Consider the following 20,635-nt stretch of genomic DNA (forward strand, 5'->3'; position numbering starts at 1 on the left):
GAGACGGTGGTGATTGCGAAACGGTCATGAGTACGCGCGGCGGTTTTCCATCCAGCACGTAGCATGATCCGCGGAGAGATAAAAGGGGAACACGGATGGACGTCGGTCGGCTTCGGTGCCGGAACGGCGAACTTGCCGGGAAGACTTGATTTTCGAGAGCTCAAGCGGTGAAAGATTTTGAAAACGACTTTTAGCGAGTGATTTTGGTTGGTGAATTTTAAAGGTGTTACACCGCCACTGCGAACGCTCGACTTAAACTGGCCAGCGCTAAATTTACCAATAGTCGACCTCTCATCACTCGATAACCCGTTCATGGAAGAGGAAATCCGACGCGCCATCAAATAGATGCCACGAAACAATGCACCGAGACCTGATGGCTACACAGGCATTTTCTTCACAGCTGCTGGGAGACGATCAAGCACGACCTAATGGCAGCCATCAACTCGTTTCACAACTCTCGTTGCGCAGACCTAAATTTGCTAAACAAGGCCACAATCATCCTAATCCAAAAAAAAAAGGATGGAGTCGAGGACATTACAGATTTCAGACCCATTAGCCTAATCCACGCTATTGCGAATATCATAACAAAGATCCTAGCCCTGTGCCTAGCTCCATTCATGAACCAACTAATCTCGCTCTGCCAAAGTGCCTTCATCAAAGGAAGGAGCATTCATGACAAATTCTTCTGCGTACGCAACATGGTGCGCCGCTTCCACAGAAAAAAATGGACGGCATTACTCATGAAGCTCGACATATCCAAGGCTTTCAACTCTGTACAGTGGGACTACCTACTCACGATGATGCAGCATAGAGGGTTCCCACAGAAATGGAGGGACTGGATCACGGCCATTCTGACTACATCAACATCAAGAATTTTGCTAAACGGGATCCCCCTAGACCACATACATCATGGTAGAGGACTTCGACAAGACGACCCGCTCTCACCACTACTCTTCATCCTGGCGATAGACCCACTACAACGTCTCATGACGGTGGCCACGGAGAAAGGTCTGCTCAACAAGCTGAACGGCCGAGCGTCAAGAATGAGAGTATCTATGTACGCCGATGACGCGGTAATTTTCATCAAACCCACTACATGAGACGTTGCAAATATGAAGAACTTACTGCTCAAATTCGGGGAAGCAACCGGCCTCAAAACAAACATGCAAAAAACAAGCGTCACGCTAATAAGTTGCTCCAACATACACATTGACGAAGGGTTACGTGACCTCCCGGTCGCACGAAGGAATTTCCCGATAAAATACCTGGGCCTACCACTAACGGTCACACGCCTATGACGAATAGATTTCCAACCAATAATCGACAAAACAGCGAGCAAGCTTTCAAGCTGGAAGGGAAGGAACCTGACACAGGCCGGCTGTCTATGCCTCACCAAAGCAGTTCTATCCTCACAGCCCATATATCTATTAACGGCGCTCAAAACACCTAAAGAAGTACTAGAAAAGATTGACACAAATAAGAAAGTGCTTCCTATGGGCAGGAGACAAGGAACTCATTGGAGAAAAATGTAAGGTCAACTGGACAAGGACCACCTTACTGAAGGAGCACGCCGGCGTGGGAATCCTGAACCTCAACAAATTTGCAAGGGCGCTACGTATCAGATGGCTATGGCATGAATAGGTTTCCCCCGACAAGATGTGGGCCGGAACAGAAACACCATGTGATGACCAAGATAGACTGCTTTTCGCTTCATGCACGACAATCCATCTTGGAGATGGAGAGAAGACACGTTTCTGTCAAGACGTATGGATCCAAGGCCGCCGACCAAAAGACATCGCCCCAGAACTCTACGCCAAAACAAGGAAGAAGAAGAGGATGGTGCACGATGCGCTTCAAAACAACGAATGGATTAGAGATCTTAATCACACGACAGGTTTTACAACAACCCACCTAAGCGAATTCATAACACTATGGAGCCTGATACAACAGTATGAGCTACTGCCGGGCCAGGAAGACAGAATTACATGGAAGGCCAATATACCACTGCTTCAGCATACAAAGCCCAATTTCTAGGATGCATAAGGACGCCAAACCTCACAACCGTATGGCTGGCTTGGGCCCCACTAAAATGCAAAGTTTTTGCCTGGCTAATTCTACGGAACAGGGTCTGGACTTCAGACAGACCGGCAAAACGCGGATGGGACCACACCCCGACTTACACCTTACGTCGATGCATGATGGAGATGGTGCACCACCTTCTAGTAGAATGCATATTCACAAAACGAATTTGGAAGCACGTGGCCTTATGGCTAACACAAGAAATGTTGGACCCAGAACAATGGCAGCACAGCACAACGATCTTAGAGTGGTGGACCAATATCACGTCGACGTCAAGAATGTCAAGAAAGGCGTCTAGAAGCTTATTACTTCTTATCATGTGGGAAATATGAAATGAGAGAAACTTCAGAATCTTCCGTGACCAAGGTTCATCAGTGCCATCGTTGATGGCCAAAATCAGATCCTCAGCCAACCTTTGGATCACAATGGGAGCGAAAAGTCTTGCGGGCCTTCTAGCACGAGAATAACATCAATCCTTGTATAGTTTCTTTTTTCTCACTTCGTTTTTTCTGGCTAGCTGGATGTAACTATCCCTCTTTATCAATGAAATAGGCATATTCTCATGCTGCTTTCGTTAAAAAAAAATTAACTGCATTTGTGCAGTTAAAAAAAATCCTAAAATAAACGCACAACTGGAGCCTATCGATCCAATGTTCCAGCCTGAAGCACCTGCAGCTCAGCCATCTTCCGTGTTCCTTCTGTACGGAGTACAGCTCATTCTTATGTTTCCCCGCCGCTGGCTTTTGCTTGCTTCGCATTCCACGTTGTTTTCTATGGTGTCTGTTATCTTTGAATAGGGGTAGTTTTTTCATTTTCTATCCATACTAATCTTTCCTTCAAATTCTACAAGTGCACTTATACTGGTACGGAGGGAGTATTTTTGAGGGAAAAAATCTATGTGAGACAGTGCCAAACTTGTGCCATAAATGCGTTTGAATATTTATCAAGTCAAATTTAATGATTTTACGGATATGACAGTGAGGTCGACATGTTTCAAAATCTTTTAAGCATCTAAACATACAGTATCCAACATTGGTTTTATTTTGTTGGTAAAAACACATAGCTAGAACGTGATGATTCAATCGGATTACAAATCAGAGGCACGGTTTATCAAATAATGTCATGTTTAGGTTCGTAACCAAGTTATTAAGTACATTTTAGCAACTAGTAAGAAGCTGCCACGTAGAGAATGTGTGGGCAGCAACACAGTTATCTTTTTTTCTCGTACATGCACTGTCCATCAACAGTACTAGAAGCACCAGCAGTACAGCAAAATAGTGGGAAGTCCATCTTCAACCACACAGCTGTCCGCGCTGTGTGCGTATTTTCTCGAAGCATCTCGCCCTGCTCCTGCCGAGTGCCGACTGGCGACTGCAATTAGACTGCTGTGTGTGACATGTCAGCGCGATGTACGTGGAGCTAGGATGGTGGTGGAGTAAGGTTCTGTTTGATAACTCTCACCTCTTTCACATCGGATATTTGATACTAATTAGAAGTATTAAGCACAAACTAATTATAAAATTAATTGCACAGATGGAGGCTAATTCGCGAGACGAACCTATTAAACCTAATTAGTCCATGATTTGACAATGTGGTGCTACAGTAACCATTTGCTAATGATGGATTAATTAGGTTTAATAGATTTGTCTTGCGAATTAGTCCAGGACTTCTGGAATTAGTTTTATAATTAGTTCATGTTTAGTCCTTCTAATTAGCATCAAATATTCAATGTGACAAGGGCTAAACTTTAGACAAGGATCCAAACACGCCATAAATTCCTTGAAATGACATGTGAGTAAGGTTGTCGGGATTGCTGTTTCACATGAATGATCGCGAATCGTGGCTACGATCAAATTTCACAAGAAAAGAGAGTAAAATTGAACCCTAGATGCTGGTTTCTATCAAATCATTTACAACATATTTGGTTGAACTTGGAAGAGTTAAGTGCACCTATTCATATATTTTTACTCAATCTTATTGATATTTCACCATGACTCAATCATTAAATAGGCTCTCATAAGTTGCTTATTACTTAACGTATCGCAAAATGCAAAAGGCGAAAAGTATATTAGATTAAAAAGATACAACTCAGTTTCTCATATATTTTATCTACTGTTATATGTTGACAAAGTTTTCCTACTTGGATCGGGATTCTACGTGGGCTTATAAGGAACCCTAGAATCATGGTACTATGAAAAAATTGAATACATGGTAGGATTTGGATCAAGATTCTAGGGTCTATGTCAAAATCCTCAAAAACCTTGAGTTATCATGTCTATAGCATAACGAAGTTTGATAACACAAGCCATGACATGTTAAGATGACTACATCTGGAAATATATCATCTTAGGAGATGTTGAGAAGTGGATCTTAGGGCCATATGTCACACACTAACAATTTTCTTCAACTCAAGCTATCCTTATGGCGTCACCTTGTACATATTCTAGATGAAGGATGAAATCTTCAGCCTCTGCAGTAACCATGAACCTACTTTCAAATTTTACTTACATAAAACTACACTTTTATTGACATCCTTCTATCACAAAACTACACCACCACGAATCAAATGCACATAACTGCACTTATATGATCATATTGTATCACAAAACTATAAAAATGTTGTCTCTATATCGCAAAATTATGCTTTTGAAGCCATGGAAAAGTCTACTTTTACGATATGAAATGAGCAAAAGTATGTAGTATTGTGAATTAATCCTAGAAATAAGTATAAAATTTTTAAATTTATTCCTAAGTGTAGCTTTTTGAAACTAGTAGTTTTAAAGTGTAAGTTTTACATAGCTTCATTAATCGTAATTTTGTGAAATACTTTAAAAGAATCTTGCAGCACGGATTTTTTTAGAGAGAACCGGGTTGCAATTTATTGATTCAGAGAAAAGTTTACACAAACTTCTTTACGTGATCCTTGCAAAGACCTCCTGGTGTTCTTCATCGTCGAAGAACGGAGCCACCACTCGACATCGAAACAAACACCAAGTTTGCAGCTTGAAGCCGAATCCAACTTCAACGAAGAAATTATGGGATCAGATGCCACAAGCAATGCCGATGACCCCACAACACCCAGCAACAAAGTAACCCTAAGGCCCCGTTTGGATCATTGGAATTGAATTCCATCCTAATAATCATAATTTAGACACAAATTAATTAAGCTAATATAATTGTATGTGGAATATAGTTGTATATTATAGTTGGTGATATGGGAGAGATACTTATATGATACACTTCTACTATAGAGAAGCGAGTCTAAGAGCGTGCTATAAGAATTGAATTCCATTCTAATAACCATAATCTATAGAATCAATTTCCATCTCCCACCCCATGAATTTAAGATAGGCTTATATCTAAACTTTGAAAAGTTGTGGAATACCACGTTCCAACATAAATTAGCCTACTCCATTAAATAGATTCCAATTCCTTCAAAATGAAGGGACCCAAACGGGGCCTAAGGGAATTTGCAGCACGGAATGGTAATGAGGCCCAGCTCATCCTACAAGCTTTCTATCCAACTAGGCCCGCCTCACTTTCTCACGCACGACGGGTCCCGATCGAACAATCGCACAGCCCAACCCACTTTCCACTACCGCGAGTTGCGGCCCAACTCTTGGTTCCCATCGCCTCGGCCTCTCGCCTCCGCTCTCCAACGCCGCCGAAGCCCTAAAGCGCCGCTCACCTCCAGTCCGTCCCGCCCACCACCCAAGCCCTCCGCCGCACGCTTGCCGGACCCGTCCGAGAGCTCTCCCACCCGCGCGGCGGGTCTCCGCTTCGCCCCCTTCCTGTTAGCCATATGACGAGGACCAACGGCGCGAGTGGCGGCGGCGGCGGCCAGCAACAGGCCTCGGCGGCGGGGAAGCTCCCCCGGAAGCGGTTCTACCGCGCCCGGGCGCACAGCAACCCGCTCAGCGATTCGCACTTCCCGGTCCCGGTGTCGCCCGACGAGTTCGACCTCTCGGAGCACTACCCGCGCTACTTCCCGGCCGATAAGGGTAGCGGCGAGGAGGCGCCGCCGCCGCCGCGGATCCGCTTTGCTGATGTGGGATGCGGGTTCGGTGGGCTGCTTGTCGGCCTCGCACCCCTCTTCCCGGACACGCTCATGATCGGCATGGAGCTGAGGGACAAGGTAATTAATTACTCGTAAGATTTTGTTTTGGTTTTCATTTTTTGTCTGGATGCCTGGTAGATTGTTCCAAGCTTAATGAGACTAGTAGTATGACGATAAACAATGCATTCGGCATGATACAAATAATAGTGTGAAAATTTCAGATAGAGCTCAAAGTGGGGCAATAGAAGCTCAGGCTTACTATGAAACATATATTTATTAGAGTAAAGCTCATTTTTGACCATCGAACTGGAACTATTGCTGGTGTTTGGTTTTGGCCATTAAACTCAAAAACCAGGAATCTTCGACCACCCAACTAACAAAACCATTCATATTTAATCATGAGGCTGTTTTAGTTGGTGGTTTTGATGGCGTGGACTACATGTGGCAGTGGGACCTACATGTCAGTTTCATCTTCTTCCTCCCTTCCTCCCCCCCTCTCCCTCATCCAAATCCACCACCCGGGCCACCCGATTCGCCAGCAGTTGGCCGTCCCTTTGGAGCAAGGAGTGACTGAGCGAGAGGAGTGCCAGCATCCTCATCAGCTCCGAGTCCCTGCCTCCGATTCGCCCAGCGCGGGACACGAGTGCGCGCACCTCGAAGCTGCAGCAAGCGCCACGGCAGGCGACCTCCGCTGCCGTCCCCAACTGCCCACCCACCAGATCTTAGCGCCACCTCCTGCCTACCGCCTGTTCCTCCTCTCGTCAAACAAGCAAGCTAGCAGCAGTGAGCGAGCACCAAATCCACAACCTCTCCTTTATCCAATCTCTCTCTCTCTTCTCCCATCGATCTGAGCAAAGCAACTGGCCAACTGCAGATGGGGTTCCAGGCCAAACTAAGCACCAGCCACTACCTCTCTCTCTCCATCGATTCAAGCTGCAACTTAATCCCCAACACCACCACTTGCTTTCCCAACACCACCACTTGCTTCATACGCACATGCTCTCCTTTGCGGCGATGGCAGTACGGTCGCAGCGGCCCTGCAAGGGGCTGTGGAGGTGTGGCTGGGCCAATCGGGGCGGGGGCCATCCGCTTTTGCGCCACCGGCCATGGCCGTGCAGGGGCCGCGCGGCGACGGCTCGCGAGCGCAGGCAAATTGAGAAAGGGTGGGCCGAACTGCGTCGGAGGCATACTGAGAGAGAGGAAAGGGCGATGCAAAGAGATGGCCGGCTGCCGATGAATTGGGTGGTCCGGGTGGTGGATTTTGGTGAGGGAGAGAGGGAGGAAGAAGATGGAGCTGACATGTGGGTCCCACTGCCACATGTCATCCACGTCATCGAAACCATCGACTAAAACAGCCCGATGGTCAAATATGAATGGTTTTGTTAGTTGAGTGATCGAAGATTCCTGGTTTTTGAGTTTCATGACTAAAACCAAACGCAAACGATAATTCGATGGTCAAAAATGGACTTTACTCTATTTATTATGCCATCGATTTGCAGTAATACGATCAAATTGAATTTGTGATATGAAATTAGTATTCTGCTACACAAACTTTCTTTCCTGTGAAAAGAATATTTGCTTTAGCTTCACAGAGAATGTGCAGTTGAACTTTTTCTACCGTATCAGAATTGGATTTCTACTTAGCAAATGACATAAAAAATCTTTTGTATCAGGAAATTCTTTTAATCAAATGGCCTAGTTAATTCATTGGACGATCTCTTAATTCATTATTTTGCTTGTCATTTGTTCTGGTACAGGTAACTGAGTATGTCAAGGAGAGGATATTAGCTTTAAGAGCATCAAACCCAGGACAGTACGACAACATATCTGTCGTGCGCACCAACTCAATGAAGTACATCCCAAACTATTTCAGGAAGGCTCAGCTCACCAAGATGTTCTTCCTGTTCCCTGATCCTCACTTCAAGGAGAAGAACCACCGAAGGAGGGTTATCAGCATGCAGTTGCTTGATGAGTATGCTTATGTGATGGAAGTGGGAGGAATCATTTATACTATCACCGATGTTGAGGAACTTGGAGAGTGGATGCGGTCGTGTCTGGAGAAACACCCACTGTTTGAGCCTGTTCCAGAAGAAGAGATAAAAGCCGATCCAGTTGTCAAGTTACTGTCTACTGCCACGGAAGAAAGCCAGAAGGTTGCCAGAAATGGAGGGCAAACTTTCCATGCCATCTTCAGGCGGATCTCCTTACAAGAATAAGTTCCTTCAGACTCCTAGTGCACTTCCCTAGATTGTGTTACATGTATTTGTGCCATTTTTATACACTTCTGTAGCGGAAGTTTTGCTGTTTGGGGGTGTACTGAGTGTGCGTTTGGTAGAGCTCCATGTGATTCTGATTCTCTATGGGAGCTGATTCTCTGAGAGAAGTGATTCTGTGACTGAAAGTGATTCTCTTTGATTCTCTAGCATAAACTCTTAAAATCAGGATGGAGAATCACTTCACAGAATCAGGAGAAGCTACTTTTTTTCAGCTCCCAGCCTCTTAGTTCATTTCAAAGAATCACTTCACAGAACAAGTAGAGAATCACTTCTTCCTGAAAAATTGTTATGCAAAGCTCTTGCTGGATTCAGCAGAGAATCAACTCTGGGAGCTCTGCCAAACGTACCCTGATACTGAATATTGCTTTCAAAGGTTCTGCAGACCCTGATGTTTAGGTCAGTTCTAAGAGCTTTTACCAGGATGATTGCTATGAGTTAACTGTCAGAATCAGTCAAAACTACTGTTGTTGCTACCTGTATCAGTATGTTGGTATGGATCGTCGCTGGTTAAAAAACTGATACCAAGTGCAAGCCTGTTCTTATTGCATAGATACTAAGATCATTTCCCTCAGTCTAAGTACACACAGAAAAATGTTTTGGGTTGAAATCCTCCCCAGAAAAATGAATTTATATATAAAACTATAAGTTCAAAAGAATTGTTTTTTACTATGGAACCTCATACAAATGAAAAGTGGCTTTGTTGTGAGCTCAAGATCCGGTTTTGACACAACAGGAACCAGCTTTCATGCACTGTAAATCTGTGCTAACTCAACTTGTCTTGGAACGTGACTGATACAGTAATACATACAGCTACAATCTGCGAGTATCCTGAGGCACATCGAGATCACTCGATTGGTTATACTGTTTGGCCAAAACAATTAGGCTAATAGATTGAACTTTAAATATCACCTTTGGTACAAGACTTGCTGAACAAAAGACAACTGCATGTATGCCCATAGGTTCATCTTTTGAGTTATGTCGAACAGACTACAGAACACACTTCCAATGGAACAACTGTAGCCAATCCGTCAGATCAGCTGGAGTAGGCCATCAAGAAAAAGTTGTCTGATGACTGACGCTAATAATCCCTTTCTTGTTTCTTTAAGCTGCACCTGGACCCCTCTTCATAAGCTATGCATGAGTGTTGATTAGAACAGTGGAACTGTGTTTGAAAAAAAAATGAAAGGAACAACCGATTCCATGAACTATTGGATGGCTCAGCTGAGGCTGCATTGGCTAAAATTTGGTCAATTTTTCTCTAAAATTTGTGGCGGAGCAAAATCACACTCTATTTGCTGGAATAAGCTTGACAAGCTTTGCCAGATCATATGACTTGAAATCCCTTCCAAAACATAAGCTTAGATCCAGTGCAGTCCTTCCATCCTGTAAGCATGTGTTCACCAAAAAAAAAGAAAGAAAAATTCAGGTAGTTCAGATGCCACTTTTGGCCCTTAGGTAACAACATAAAGGTTGAAGTGTTCAACGAGAGAATTGTTTGACAGGAAGATCAAAGAGGTGTCCTATTGACATCTACATTTCTGAAGTCATGCAACTTGTTCGTGAAACAATATAAATGCAAGCAAATTAAAGACAAGCGCATTTACAGCAACGCTCATAGGTATAAGAAATTTCGGAGTATACTGCAAATCAGCAAAGGCGATAAGCCATAGGCGCGAACCTTGGTTCTTCTTGTCCTGTCTGCACCGTTGACAAGCAAGACCTTTGCTATATCTCTATTTCTACTTTGTATGGCTAAATGCAGTGGAGTCCATCCATCCTGCATGAATATTATTTAAGAGACAACTCACATGTTTCTGGAAACGGTTGAGATAATCAGAAAAGCGTACCCATTTAACTTACATTATCAGCAACATTGACATCAACCTTGTACTTAATCAGTAACTTCACGGTCTGCAGGGCACCAGCTTGAACAGCATAATGCAATGGTGTGGCTCCATCCTGCACATCAGCAGATTTGATTGAAGGGCAAACATAGAGGAAAAACATTCCATCTCCCGAGGAGCCAAACAGAAATGGTAACAGCTAACGTTACTTCAAAAAGCTTTCTGAACCTGAACTGAACTTTGATCTTTGAAAAAATTACGGAACAACAATTCACAAGATGAGATTGTGCCTGTAACCCGCTTACCCTATCTCTAACATGGGGATTTGCCCCTTTTCTTAAGAGATGACTAATGACCGCCTCCTTTTTTCCTACGACCGCCTTGTGAAGAGGGGTGAAACCATCCTGTATTAGCAAACAAATGAAATTAACTCCATCTTCCCAGATGGCGTTTTTCAGACATAAAAAATGGAAAATCATAAGCACATAACCTACTTTATCAAGTGAATTGATGTCAACTCCACTGTTTAGTAGCTTATCCATGAGGGGTATCTGCAGTGCCAAGGCGTAGCTATGGAGAGGATGCCATTTTGGCTGCAAAATAACACAACTGCAGGAATCAGAATCAACATCCTATATTTCATAGAAGCCATTAAATCAACACCAAAGATATCCCGATTGCAAGAAATGTATCATACACAAAAGATGGTTCCTAAATATTAAAACAGTGAGGGAAACTTAACTGATGATATTTTACTGACATCAGGGGTCTCATGTTGATCCAAGATAGCCTTTTCTTCAGGCGTCAAGAGGAGCTCGATTTCTAAAGGAACAAAATAATAGTTATAGAATTGATTCTGCAACATCAGAGCAATGCCTCGAGAGAACGAAATGGCAAGCATAAACTGAGTGATAATTTCTCAGTGAAATAACCTGCACTACATTCCCTATTAGATTTCTCAAAAGAAATCCCTACTAGGTAGGAGAAACCAACAATTCTCGAGATGAAAGAACAGAGATTAAGTAGACTAAGGAACAAAAAAGAAGTAAATTTGTCTCTGAATATTAACCGATACCTCTCCGGAGCTCCTGTTCTTGCTGCCGCGCCGCCTCGAGCCTGGAGAACGGCGAAGAGGACGGGAAACGCGAGCTCCTCCTTCGCTCGGTCTCTTCCTCCGCTTCGTTCTCATAGTCGCTTCCGGACCCGTCGTCCGGCTCCTCCCAGAAGACGTCGCCGTCGGAAGAGGCGGCGCGCGGTGGGGCCCTGAGGCCAGCACACAGCAGCAGGGGAAGCGGGCGGTACAGAGGCGGTGGAAGGCGGGGAGCGGCGGCGCGGAGAATAGGAGCTAAGGAGACGGCGGCGGTGGGCGGAGTGGTGGCTGGTGACGCCGTGGCCGGACTGGCCGCCCATGGGAGCATCTCGACTCCGACGCCTGTGCTCTGTCTTCTTCGCGGGGTTTGCTCACCGCCGGGTCGGCTCGGATTAGGTGCGACTGTGTGAGCAACTGCCACCTTTGGATCGGGACTCAAGCGTCCAGATTATATATCAGATTAAACCCCAGCTCGAAGCGAAAGGGAGAGACAAAATTGTTTTGGGTTTATCTTTGAGAGAGAGTCTTTTCAAACGATTTTGTTTATAAGAATTCAGTGGTTCCTCCTCAATTTGCAAGAGTCTTTTGAGCAATAGTCAATTATACTTTTGTACTACTATTATTTCTTTAAATATGTAAGAGATCGTGTACCATTGTATTAATAAAAGCATAAAAGAGAGATTTCAATTACAACTTTATGTAGTGCTTGCACCTAGGCCTGACTTTGCTAATCCCCTTGATTACACATTGCTATTCTGCCTTTTTATTTACCGTGAAGCTTTGTCAATGGAATGGTGGATAATGTCAAAACTTGAACTGAAATCCATGTTTTAACTTGATCTATTGTACTTTTTTTTAGAAAATGATGTAGTAGAAAACAATGCTAATTTTATGGGATAGACCGGTATCAAACAGAGATCGAGATTCCACAATACTTTTGGCTTTTGCTTTGATCGAGAAACGATAGAGACGGGTCCTACCATTTTTCTGCTCAAAGTTGCAATTTCTTTCCATGAAAATTTCATCTTAGTATTTGCATGTTACATTCAAAAATATTGGTTTACATTGCGTAAAGACCATCGACTCTTCTTATCTTTCCTTTTCAGAATAATTGACAATTTATTTCCTAACGGCTGATAGAAGCTCGTTTAAGTGGCATCACGAGAAACCGAGAGGAATAGAAAAGAAACTCCACGAACAGCAGCCCCAAGGGAGGAAGCAAGGAGGGAAAAAAAAGGTCAATTAGATATATGCATTACAAATATCCATTACAATTCGTTCCAAACTCGAACCATGCCATTTTCAACGTCTCCCACGACCTTGGCCCACCTGCAGGCGCATGTATCTTTCGTATGGACAAAAATACCCCCTACATCTATTCTCTCTGTGCCACTGACGTGTGGGCCCACACGTCCATACCTTCTTCCTCCTTCCCTCCCCAATCGCTACGCCCATGGAAGAAAGAGGCGGCGCTGGCTCACGGCGGCCATGGAGAGGACGTGCTCGCCGGCAGGCGACCTAGAGGGAAGAGGTTGCGCGACGCCCAACGTCTACCGATCCTGTGAGGCTAGCTCCCTCGCATCGTGCCCACACGCGTGCCAGGTCAAGGCCGCGGCGGCGGTCATGACCGGCGATTTCCCTACCGGAGAGCAGGGGTCCGGCGAGGAGAAGCACACGAAACGGATCAGCTTGAGCACGCGCACAAAACCAGCTACTTTTCGTGGTGGAAAGCCAGCCGGAGCATGGCCGGCGGCGGACCGGGCGGTCATGGCAGCACGGCCGTGGCGGCGAGGTCGGAAACGCCCGTGGAAACTTGAAGAGAAAGAAAAAGCGGAGAGATGAGTTCCAGTGCCTCACCATGAGCCGGTTTGACGAGTTGGTTGACGTTGAGGAGGACCGGGAGTAGGAGCTCGACGGTGAGCGGAGCTCGGGCAGACGGTGGTGCACGGTTGGCCGGAAATCCCTGGAATCCCGGCGGAGCAGTGGCCGGAGCTCAAGGTGAAGGGGTCTGGGGTGGAGCTCAGAAGGTGGGCGAGCTGTTGGTGGGGGCGATTGGGTTTTGGCGCGGCGTGGCTTGAGGATTTGGCCGGCGAAGAGCTCAGGGTGGCGGCGGCCATGGTGGGTGGGGAGACTTCAATTCCCGGCAGGAGGGTGGAGGGTGAGCGGCGCGAGGAGGTTGAGGAGGGGGCCGGAGAGGTGGAGGATACGGAGGCGCGGGCTATTGGACTACGGTGGCGCGCTGCCGGAGTTCTAGGCCGCCGGGCGAGGCTTGCTCGAGGGAGAAGAAAATGGATGTGGAGGTGGGAGGAAGACGATGATTGTGGGTCCCATATGTCAGCGCAAGGGCATTTTGGGCAATACATAAGTATAGTGATCTGCACATGGGCCCAACGGCATCAAAGACGTAGAAAATGGCATGGTTGTAGTTTGAACGAATTATAATGGCATATCTCCAAATAGGTGTTAAAAAAAAAACCAATACCTGTGTTGAGGACCGCCACTTCCGCACCTCGCCGCGGCGTCCGAGAGAAGAGGGGAAGAACAAAAAAATGCTCGCCAGAACCCTCGCAGGCCGCGTCGGCCCCCGCCTGGCGCCGCCCCTCGCGGGCCTCCTCCGCCATGGCTACGCGCCCCCCACCTCCTCGTCCGCCGCGGCCGCTGACGACCTCGTAATCGACGAGGACCCGCCGCGCGCCGCCTCGCCGTCCGCCGCCACCGCCACCGCCACCGGTACCATGGCGGCCACCATGCCGACCGTTCTGCAGCCGCGCGTGCTCATCTACGACGGCGTCTGCCACCTCTGCCACCGGGGTGAGTGCGAGGGCGAGGCCTAGCTCTGGGGTTCTCTCGGGGGGATCATTTCGTCGGCAGCTAATTGGGCGAACGATTCGCGTTTGGTGGGGACATGTTTGTTGCGTGTGTGGGTTGCTCACGATGGCGAAATTGATCGCGGCTTTGCAATGCAGGGGTGAAGTGGGTGATCCGGGCGGACAAGCACGCCAAGATCAAGTTCTGCTGCGTGCAGTCCAAGGCCGCAGAGCCGTACCTGAGGCTGGTCGGCATGGACCGGGAGGACGTCCTGCGGCGTGTGCTCTTCATCGAGGGGCCTGAGGCTTACTATGAGGGCTCTACGGGTTAGTATTCCCTTGATATATTCAGGACATGCCGTTCTTGGTTACTTGTGTCGTATGAACAAATTAGCGCTGTGATGCTCGGGTGGTGTTCATTGCAAGATACAAAGAATGCTGGTAGCAGCTATCAATGATTTCAGCTAGACTGATGACCACTTGGATTTATGTTATGTGCCCATCTATCTATTTTTACTAAATTAGCATGAACGAGACAGAGATCACCATTAACTCCAGTGAAGTTTTTGTCTATTTCTCTAGTGTTTCATGATACTGCCGTGGTGGATACTTGAATTTCTGAATGATGATTCAGTAACATGTGACATTGGTCATGGTTTATGACTTTGTGTTACCTTTGTGCTTCTTGTTGATGCTTATAATCTGGGTCAGTTACAGGGTTCAACATTTACTGGCCTAGAAAGGATAGGATAGCTACATATCAAGCCTTATTTATCAGTTATCAGTGAACTCATCCAATTTCAGTTAGTTTTGCTCAATGGGATTCTTTATCTTATTTGACACATACTTTCTTTGCCCAAGCTAATGCAGTGACAACCATCCTTGCCACCCTGCATTAAAGCTGCGCGAAGTTTTGAAGTCAAATTCTTTCAAAGCTTCAACCTTCATGGCATTGATTAATTTAAGAGTATGCCAAGAGTTCCATATGTACGATACATCAATTACAGATAGGGTGATACTGTGATGCAATGACACTAAACTATATAGGATATATTTGAAAGATACCCATTTAACCAAGGAAAACGGCTGCAATTTCTTCTGTCTTTGCATCTTTGAACTGTGCTGTATTTCACAGCAATTGTTTTCGCTTCATAGCAATGTGCATTGTTTATAGTTTTGGTACTAATACTCATATTTTGACTACAGCTGCTCTGAAAGTTGCATCATACCTGCCTCTTCCCTACTCAGTCCTGAGCTCCTTGCTGATCGTCCCCACCCCACTGCGGGATGCAGTCTACGATTACATCGCAAAGAACCGCTATGACTGGTTTGGCAAAGATGATGAGTGCATCGCCACTAAGGACAAGGACATTCTTGATCGCTTCATCGACAGGGAGGAAATTCTTGGTGGTGGTCCCAATAATAGCTTCTTTTGATCACATCTTCGTCTGTGCCGTTGCTCACACTTACTGTAGGGAAGAGATGTAAATAATCTTCACGTCCATCTAGGTACTCCTGGAACTTCAGCTCCACTCTGTTTAGTCATTAACGTTGATGCACCATGAACACCTGCAAGGTTTGTCAGGTCAGGTGTATAATTCCAGTTTGGTTGCAAAGCTTCAGCTAGTTGACGTCGAAAGAGGTTAGAATTTCAAACTGTGGATTGGTAATCGTTGTAAGGCATGAAAGTTTAAAGGGCCTTGATATGACTCTTTTACTGCATCGGCTGTCTCCTATATTGCATCTCATTCCAAATAACTGCATTAATTAAAACCATTGAGTTGCCACATTATCTTGTATATTCTGTGTGCTGATCTACAACCACTTGTGCAAAGTTGCATAATCCATATTTCTTGTGATATAAATCTCCTGACCTGATGATTGCTTAGACTTTTACATAGATTTCAGGATTATTCTGTGAATGATGAAAAGGTCACCAAATAAGGTTTAGGACATGATTTGTTTATTCGAGATGACTTAATTTGTTTGTTTGAGATGCTTCAAAATGCTAGGAGCAGCTTTAAGATGCTTTCACACCAATTGTAGCATGTAGTCAGCAAAACAAGCCATCACGCCGGATGAGAAAAGAGCAGAGACTGCTTTAGATACTTTCAACAAGCTTGCATACAATTCACAGCACAACAAAAGCTGAGATAGCTTTAGATACTTTCAACAAGCTTGCCTACAATTCACAGCACAATAAAAGGGAACGACATATAAATGAACAACAACAACAACAGGTACAGACCCTTTTTAGTACCAAGTTTGGTAGCCAGAGATACATATATACAGCTTTACAAAATATATTCTCTACAGGAACACTCGATACCAGCTAAAGATTGCGCTCATGGGGTTCCAGCCAAGGGAATCCAAGCGTGTCAAACACATCCTTCTCGGTGTGACAGTTGACTATAGCATCCGATCTGCCTGCCTGTAAAATTTACAACAGATTAAATGAAGCTGATAAAAGGAGATTTCCTGTTTTTGATGATATGAATATACTTACATGCTTTCCACCACTGCCCCGTGTTGCTAGATACAATCCAGTGTCATCAAGTACATATCCTTTCGAATCTGCTAATAGTCTTAGTCTGCATGTATAATTGCTGTGCTTAGTTTTAAATGGAAAAGATAGTTTTGGTTGGAGGCCATGGGAACAAGAAAAGGCTATATCCTGAATTTATACCGCCGATTTAGTACATCGTTTCCAGTCCATGCAAGCAGCCCACATGCATATCTGTTCCTTGGGTATACCTATGAACACACAGACAGTTTTTATCAGGGCTAACAGCTGGTACAATGTCAGGCATCGCAAATTCATCATTGTCAGTGCCAGCAGCAGCAGCAGAAAAAAACTATGTTAATTAATGATTTCAGTTCATATAATTACTACATATAAAAAGGCCACAGCATTGTTGCTTGTTTTTTAAAAGCATCACAGAATTGAGGATGTACATCGGAAACCTCCATATACCTTCAAGTCAATACGGTGCCGCAGCTCACGTCCTGGATATGTGCAAAGACCAAAATATGTGTCAACCCCACTATCTGTTCCCTGTATTGAATTTCAGCCATTCCAAATCCCATAAAAGAAACTTGATTATCAGGGTGTAGGATTTTAAATTAGATCAATTTGATGCATCAGCTAAGCAGTTATTGCTGTCACAGGAACTGCCAAAGAATTACATGAGTCACCACTCACCAAGTGGTGGGTGTTTTACAACTTACATCAACACTGTGTATGCTAAAGATGAGATCCTCCCTCAAAAAGTTAATTTCCTTCAGCCGTTGAACAAACTTGGGTAAAAAACCTACATGACTGAAGAAAATTTTAAAAGCTAAATAGAACATTTTCTACTCTTGTGTTTAAAAATATAAGATAGTGAAGAGGATAAAGTATCCAAACTCTTTTTGGTATACCTTTCTCCATCGGGATGAGTTATAACAATATCCATGTCACCACAAGTAGCTTTCCCACGTCTATACGATCCTCCACAAACAATTATTACCTACAAATAAAAAACATGAACATTGAATTCCATTAATAATAGAAATTGCATTTCAAAACTATTAAAAATAATAAGCATACAGAACTGCAATACAAAGTTGTGAATGCATTTCTATTTATAAAGGAAAACAAACACCAAATAAGATTTGTAACAGATACAACGTCAAACTATGGCTTCAACATTGGCGTTTAAAAACCGCTACTGTGTGCTGTAGAATAGATTAGTTCCTAAAAATGGTCTATGTAACTCACCCCAGGCAAGATATCCTTCCCAACATCTTGCAAAATCTTCTCCATCTCACTAACCTAGATAAGAGGAAATATATATCATATTCAAAGGTACATATAAGAAGCTAATAACAAATAGACACAGTAATTTGACATATTATTTACCTCATGCCTGGGGATTCTTTGCTTGATATCATCAAAGTACTTCAATCCAATCCTCTGAGCATTTGTAAGAGACTCATCTTTTCGCAGATCATCAAGAGTACGGTGTCCCTTTTCATATAACTTGACAGCAGTTGCAGGGCCAACTCCCCAAACTTCTCCAAATAAGCTGATAGTCCGTACCTTCAAACTAAATTGTGTTGATGTTGACAGAGATTTGACACTTGCAACAATGTGGAGCAAGTGTTGACACTTGCAAGGCAAAGTTTTCTTTTGAGTTCACCATGCTTATGCATAAAGCAAAGAAAAAATATTTCCCTGAGTTTAGTGACTGGGCAGATTCCTTATTGTAATTATGCCTTTTCCTTTGTACATTTTTTTTTTATCTTTTTAATATACAACTAGAAGGGTTTTGCCCCCTCCTATTTTTTCCAAAAAAAATGGCAGAGGTAGTTGAATATGTCCAAATCATGAACTACTTTGTCCATTACCTTTTCATCATTCTCAAAGTGTTCCAGCTTGGAGAGTTTTCCAGTTGTAACTATTTCATTTATCTGCACATACGGATTGTTGGATTCAGTTGAGATCATGGATATGGCAAATCTAATTATAAACGTAAGCTTCCAGTTTTTCTAGGAATTGTACTTGTTAACATGGTAATTAAACATGTCATATTCAGCATCCAATGGTAGCTTGATTCTATTCTGAGCAATATAGATTGGACAAAGCTCTTTGTGAGGAACACAAAGATTGCAGATGCCTTTTATTAGACCAGAGTTCACATGTATGGAATGCTCATTGCTAAGTGACCCACGAGATATGTTTGTTTCACATTGACCTCAAAAGTACTTGTGGGCTTAGAAATAGTGGTACTCACTTTAGGAAGCAATATCAACTGTAAGAAATTGTAGAATTAAGCGTACATACATGGTCTCTCAAAGATTTCCCAATAGTAGGGAGGTCCTTAACTTGCTCAGCACTTTCTATTTTGAATGGCAATTTTTCAATTACCGGTATGGCCTTGTAATAGCTAAATGATCTTCTATCTTCTCCCAAGGCTTCAGAAGAAGAAAATGTGATATGTTAAAGCAATCGACTAAAGAATGATAGAATTTGCATGTAAAGTGTGCTTACCCCTATATATATCAATAAGCCTTCCGAAAATCGAGGTGATGTTCCTATTCAAGTCAGCTGGAGCATATATGCTGGGACCTCCAGAAGAGGCTTCCTGGACACACAACTCATGAATTAGCACTTGAAAATACACATCAAACTAGGCCATACACAGTGAATACAGATGAGGTGTTGACATAGAGCTTTCTTTTAACAGTGTAGTCCTCTTGCAATAATGCACTATTGCTTGCCAAAAGAATAAATGGAAAATGCGGCAGTAGCGACTTAGTCATATTCAAGTTTGTGAAACTAAGCTCCAAAATCATCAATAAAGAACAGAGCTGACCTGGTTCGTAGCTTAGGAAAGTGAAAAGGGATGACACAAGAAAACAACATGATTCAGAATATAGATGGCACAATAATTCATCAGGTCAAATCTATACCTCGATGTCAAATGTACCATGAGAAGCTACGGTATTCTTGGTATCTCCGGAGCTACTTTGGCTAATTGCATACTGGTTAGGCTTTGTTTCGACACCTGAACCTTTATCTGCACTTGCATCCGAATGCTCCTCCCTATCCCCGCCACTTGTTCTCTGCTGATCCCCAAGATCCTCAGATGAAATTTTGCTCCTTTTTGCAGACTGCGACGCACCTGAATCTCCATTGCCAGCTGCCTTCTTCGGCTTAAATTCCCCTTCATAGTTGATTGCAAACTTGTGCTCAGGCAGCCTCTTCCCGGACTTGAGGCACTCCTCCAACCATTCAAAGGACACAACACTCTGCAATCAAATGTCCAATTCATAAAATGGCAACTTAGCGTGACACACAAACATGCCCATGATGTGAAGCCTACACAGCTCAATGCAGCAAACCAAAACGCCAAATACACATGCCAGTACACGCGCAACAGCTTGCGCGTAGGTACAGGAGGATAGGGTTTGTACGCAATGGGAGGGAGGAGCGAGCAGCGGTTACCCCGCGGAAGCGGTGGAGCCAGGCGGCATCGAGCTCCCGGAGCAGCGCCTTGGCGTCCATGGCCAGCACGTGGTTGGCCCCGCCCGCCGCGCCTCCCTTGTCGACCTTCTCCACGACGCGGCCCCCCATCTGCACCAGCCTCTGCTTCCACACCTGCAACCGACCCCCAAAATCCTAAGCGCACAGCTGGAGAACCCCAACGAGAGCAGAGTGGCGAATCTTGGGGGCAGAGAGCGACCTCGAGACGGCGGGTCTGGACGCCGTGGGGGACGATGAAGGCGGAGACGCCGCGGAACATGCCGTCGGGGTCCCGCTCCTCCGCCGCCGCCCCCCGCGCGGGCTTGCGCTTCGGCGCCATCGGAAATCCCTCCCACCTTGTCCCCTTGCGGCTTTCTTGGGGGTTTAGACGGTAGTAATAACTGCTTTCCCCTTTTCAGTTTTCAGTTTTCAGTCTTTCCCAAGGAATGGAAAACACAGTAACAGCTTAACTGAA

The 20,635-nt window shown here is 44.6% G+C and overlaps 4 protein-coding genes across 15 annotated transcripts; 2 read left to right on the plus strand and 2 right to left on the minus strand.

Moving 5' to 3' along the window:
- Positions 1 to 5,727: 5,727 nt before the first annotated feature.
- On the plus strand, positions 5,728 to 8,887 carry LOC101781071 (tRNA (guanine-N(7)-)-methyltransferase). Its single transcript, XM_004965031.4, has 2 exons — positions 5,728 to 6,214; positions 7,894 to 8,887. The coding sequence occupies exons 1-2, from the start codon at positions 5,882 to 5,884 to the stop codon at positions 8,350 to 8,352; spliced, it is 792 nt and encodes a 263-aa protein (XP_004965088.1). The 5' UTR covers positions 5,728 to 5,881; the 3' UTR covers positions 8,353 to 8,887.
- Positions 8,888 to 9,153: 266 nt separating this feature from the next.
- On the minus strand, positions 9,154 to 13,605 carry LOC101781472 (ankyrin repeat domain-containing protein EMB506, chloroplastic). Of its 3 annotated transcripts, none has more exons than XM_004965033.4 (8): positions 13,204 to 13,605; positions 11,332 to 11,767; positions 10,999 to 11,078; positions 10,751 to 10,849; positions 10,562 to 10,660; positions 10,273 to 10,371; positions 10,091 to 10,189; positions 9,154 to 9,795 (listed from the first exon to the last, which is right to left on the minus strand). In XM_004965033.4, exons 1-8 carry the CDS (start codon positions 13,204 to 13,206, stop codon positions 9,694 to 9,696), a joined length of 1,017 nt encoding a protein of 338 aa, XP_004965090.1. In that variant the 5' UTR covers positions 13,207 to 13,605; the 3' UTR covers positions 9,154 to 9,693. The 3 variants fall into 3 exon arrangements, with proteins under 3 accessions (XP_004965090.1, XP_022681914.1, XP_004965091.1); XM_022826179.1 differs by having other exon boundaries at positions 11,332 to 12,985; XM_004965034.3 differs by having other exon boundaries at positions 11,332 to 13,478.
- A 70-nt stretch (positions 13,606 to 13,675) lies between these two features.
- Positions 13,676 to 19,989, plus strand: LOC101782819. 8 transcript variants are annotated; one of them, XR_002677504.1, is made up of 5 exons: positions 13,676 to 14,157; positions 14,313 to 14,480; positions 15,360 to 15,662; positions 15,739 to 15,795; positions 19,808 to 19,989. XR_002677504.1 is itself a non-coding variant. In XM_004965036.3 (3 exons), the coding sequence occupies exons 1-3, from the start codon at positions 13,788 to 13,790 to the stop codon at positions 15,587 to 15,589; spliced, it is 768 nt and encodes a 255-aa protein (XP_004965093.2). In that variant the 5' UTR covers positions 13,676 to 13,787; the 3' UTR covers positions 15,590 to 15,875. The 8 variants fall into 8 exon arrangements, 1 of the variants encoding a protein (XP_004965093.2); XR_215031.3 differs by having other exon boundaries at positions 15,744 to 15,795; XR_002677502.1 differs by lacking the exon at positions 19,808 to 19,989 and adding an exon at positions 18,142 to 18,273.
- Positions 16,233 to 20,601, minus strand: LOC101782419 (DNA polymerase lambda). Of its 3 annotated transcripts, none has more exons than XM_004965035.4 (14): positions 20,381 to 20,601; positions 20,143 to 20,295; positions 19,608 to 19,946; positions 19,186 to 19,279; positions 18,979 to 19,109; positions 18,543 to 18,605; positions 18,055 to 18,234; positions 17,914 to 17,967; positions 17,574 to 17,662; positions 17,382 to 17,472; positions 17,128 to 17,208; positions 16,840 to 16,907; positions 16,660 to 16,744; positions 16,233 to 16,584 (listed from the first exon to the last, which is right to left on the minus strand). In XM_004965035.4, exons 1-14 carry the CDS (start codon positions 20,498 to 20,500, stop codon positions 16,486 to 16,488), a joined length of 1,647 nt encoding a protein of 548 aa, XP_004965092.1. In that variant the 5' UTR covers positions 20,501 to 20,601; the 3' UTR covers positions 16,233 to 16,485. The 3 variants fall into 3 exon arrangements, 2 of the variants coding, with proteins under 2 accessions (XP_004965092.1, XP_012700519.1); XM_012845065.3 differs by having other exon boundaries at positions 18,055 to 18,303; XR_001163772.2 differs by lacking the exon at positions 16,233 to 16,584 and having other exon boundaries at positions 16,664 to 16,744; positions 17,382 to 17,464; positions 18,055 to 18,303.
- Positions 20,602 to 20,635: the final 34 nt, after the last annotated feature.

Source organism: Setaria italica, chromosome IV (genome assembly GCF_000263155.2).
Source record: "Setaria italica strain Yugu1 chromosome IV, Setaria_italica_v2.0, whole genome shotgun sequence".
In the NCBI taxonomy this organism is placed as follows: domain Eukaryota; kingdom Viridiplantae; phylum Streptophyta; class Magnoliopsida; order Poales; family Poaceae; genus Setaria; species Setaria italica.

Coding starts and splice junctions, on each gene's coding strand:
- LOC101781071 (XM_004965031.4), top strand. CDS start 5,882: ATGACGAGGACCAACGGCGCGAGTGGCGGCGGCGGCGGCCAGCAACAG. Junction 6,215..7,893: donor GCATGGAGCTGAGGGACAAG/GTAATTAATTAC, acceptor GTTCTGGTACAG/GTAACTGAGTATGTCAAGGA.
- LOC101781472 (XM_004965033.4), bottom strand. Junction 11,079..11,331: donor AGAACAGGAGCTCCGGAGAG/GTATCGGTTAAT, acceptor TTGTTCCTTTAG/AAATCGAGCTCCTCTTGACG. Junction 10,372..10,561: donor ATCCCCATGTTAGAGATAGG/GTAAGCGGGTTA, acceptor GCTGATGTGCAG/GATGGAGCCACACCATTGCA.
- LOC101782819 (XM_004965036.3), top strand. CDS start 13,788: ATGGCATATCTCCAAATAGGTGTTAAAAAAAAAACCAATACCTGTGTT. Junction 14,158..14,312: donor CTGCCACCTCTGCCACCGGG/GTGAGTGCGAGG, acceptor TTTGCAATGCAG/GGGTGAAGTGGGTGATCCGG. Junction 14,481..15,359: donor TTACTATGAGGGCTCTACGG/GTTAGTATTCCC, acceptor TTTTGACTACAG/CTGCTCTGAAAGTTGCATCA.
- LOC101782419 (XM_012845065.3), bottom strand. CDS start 20,500: ATGGCGCCGAAGCGCAAGCCCGCGCGGGGGGCGGCGGCGGAGGAGCGG. Junction 18,304..18,542: donor ACTTTGAGAATGATGAAAAG/GTAATGGACAAA, acceptor TTGCCTTGCAAG/TGTCAACACTTGCTCCACAT. Junction 16,908..17,127: donor GGCACCGTATTGACTTGAAG/GTATATGGAGGT, acceptor GTGTGTTCATAG/GTATACCCAAGGAACAGATA.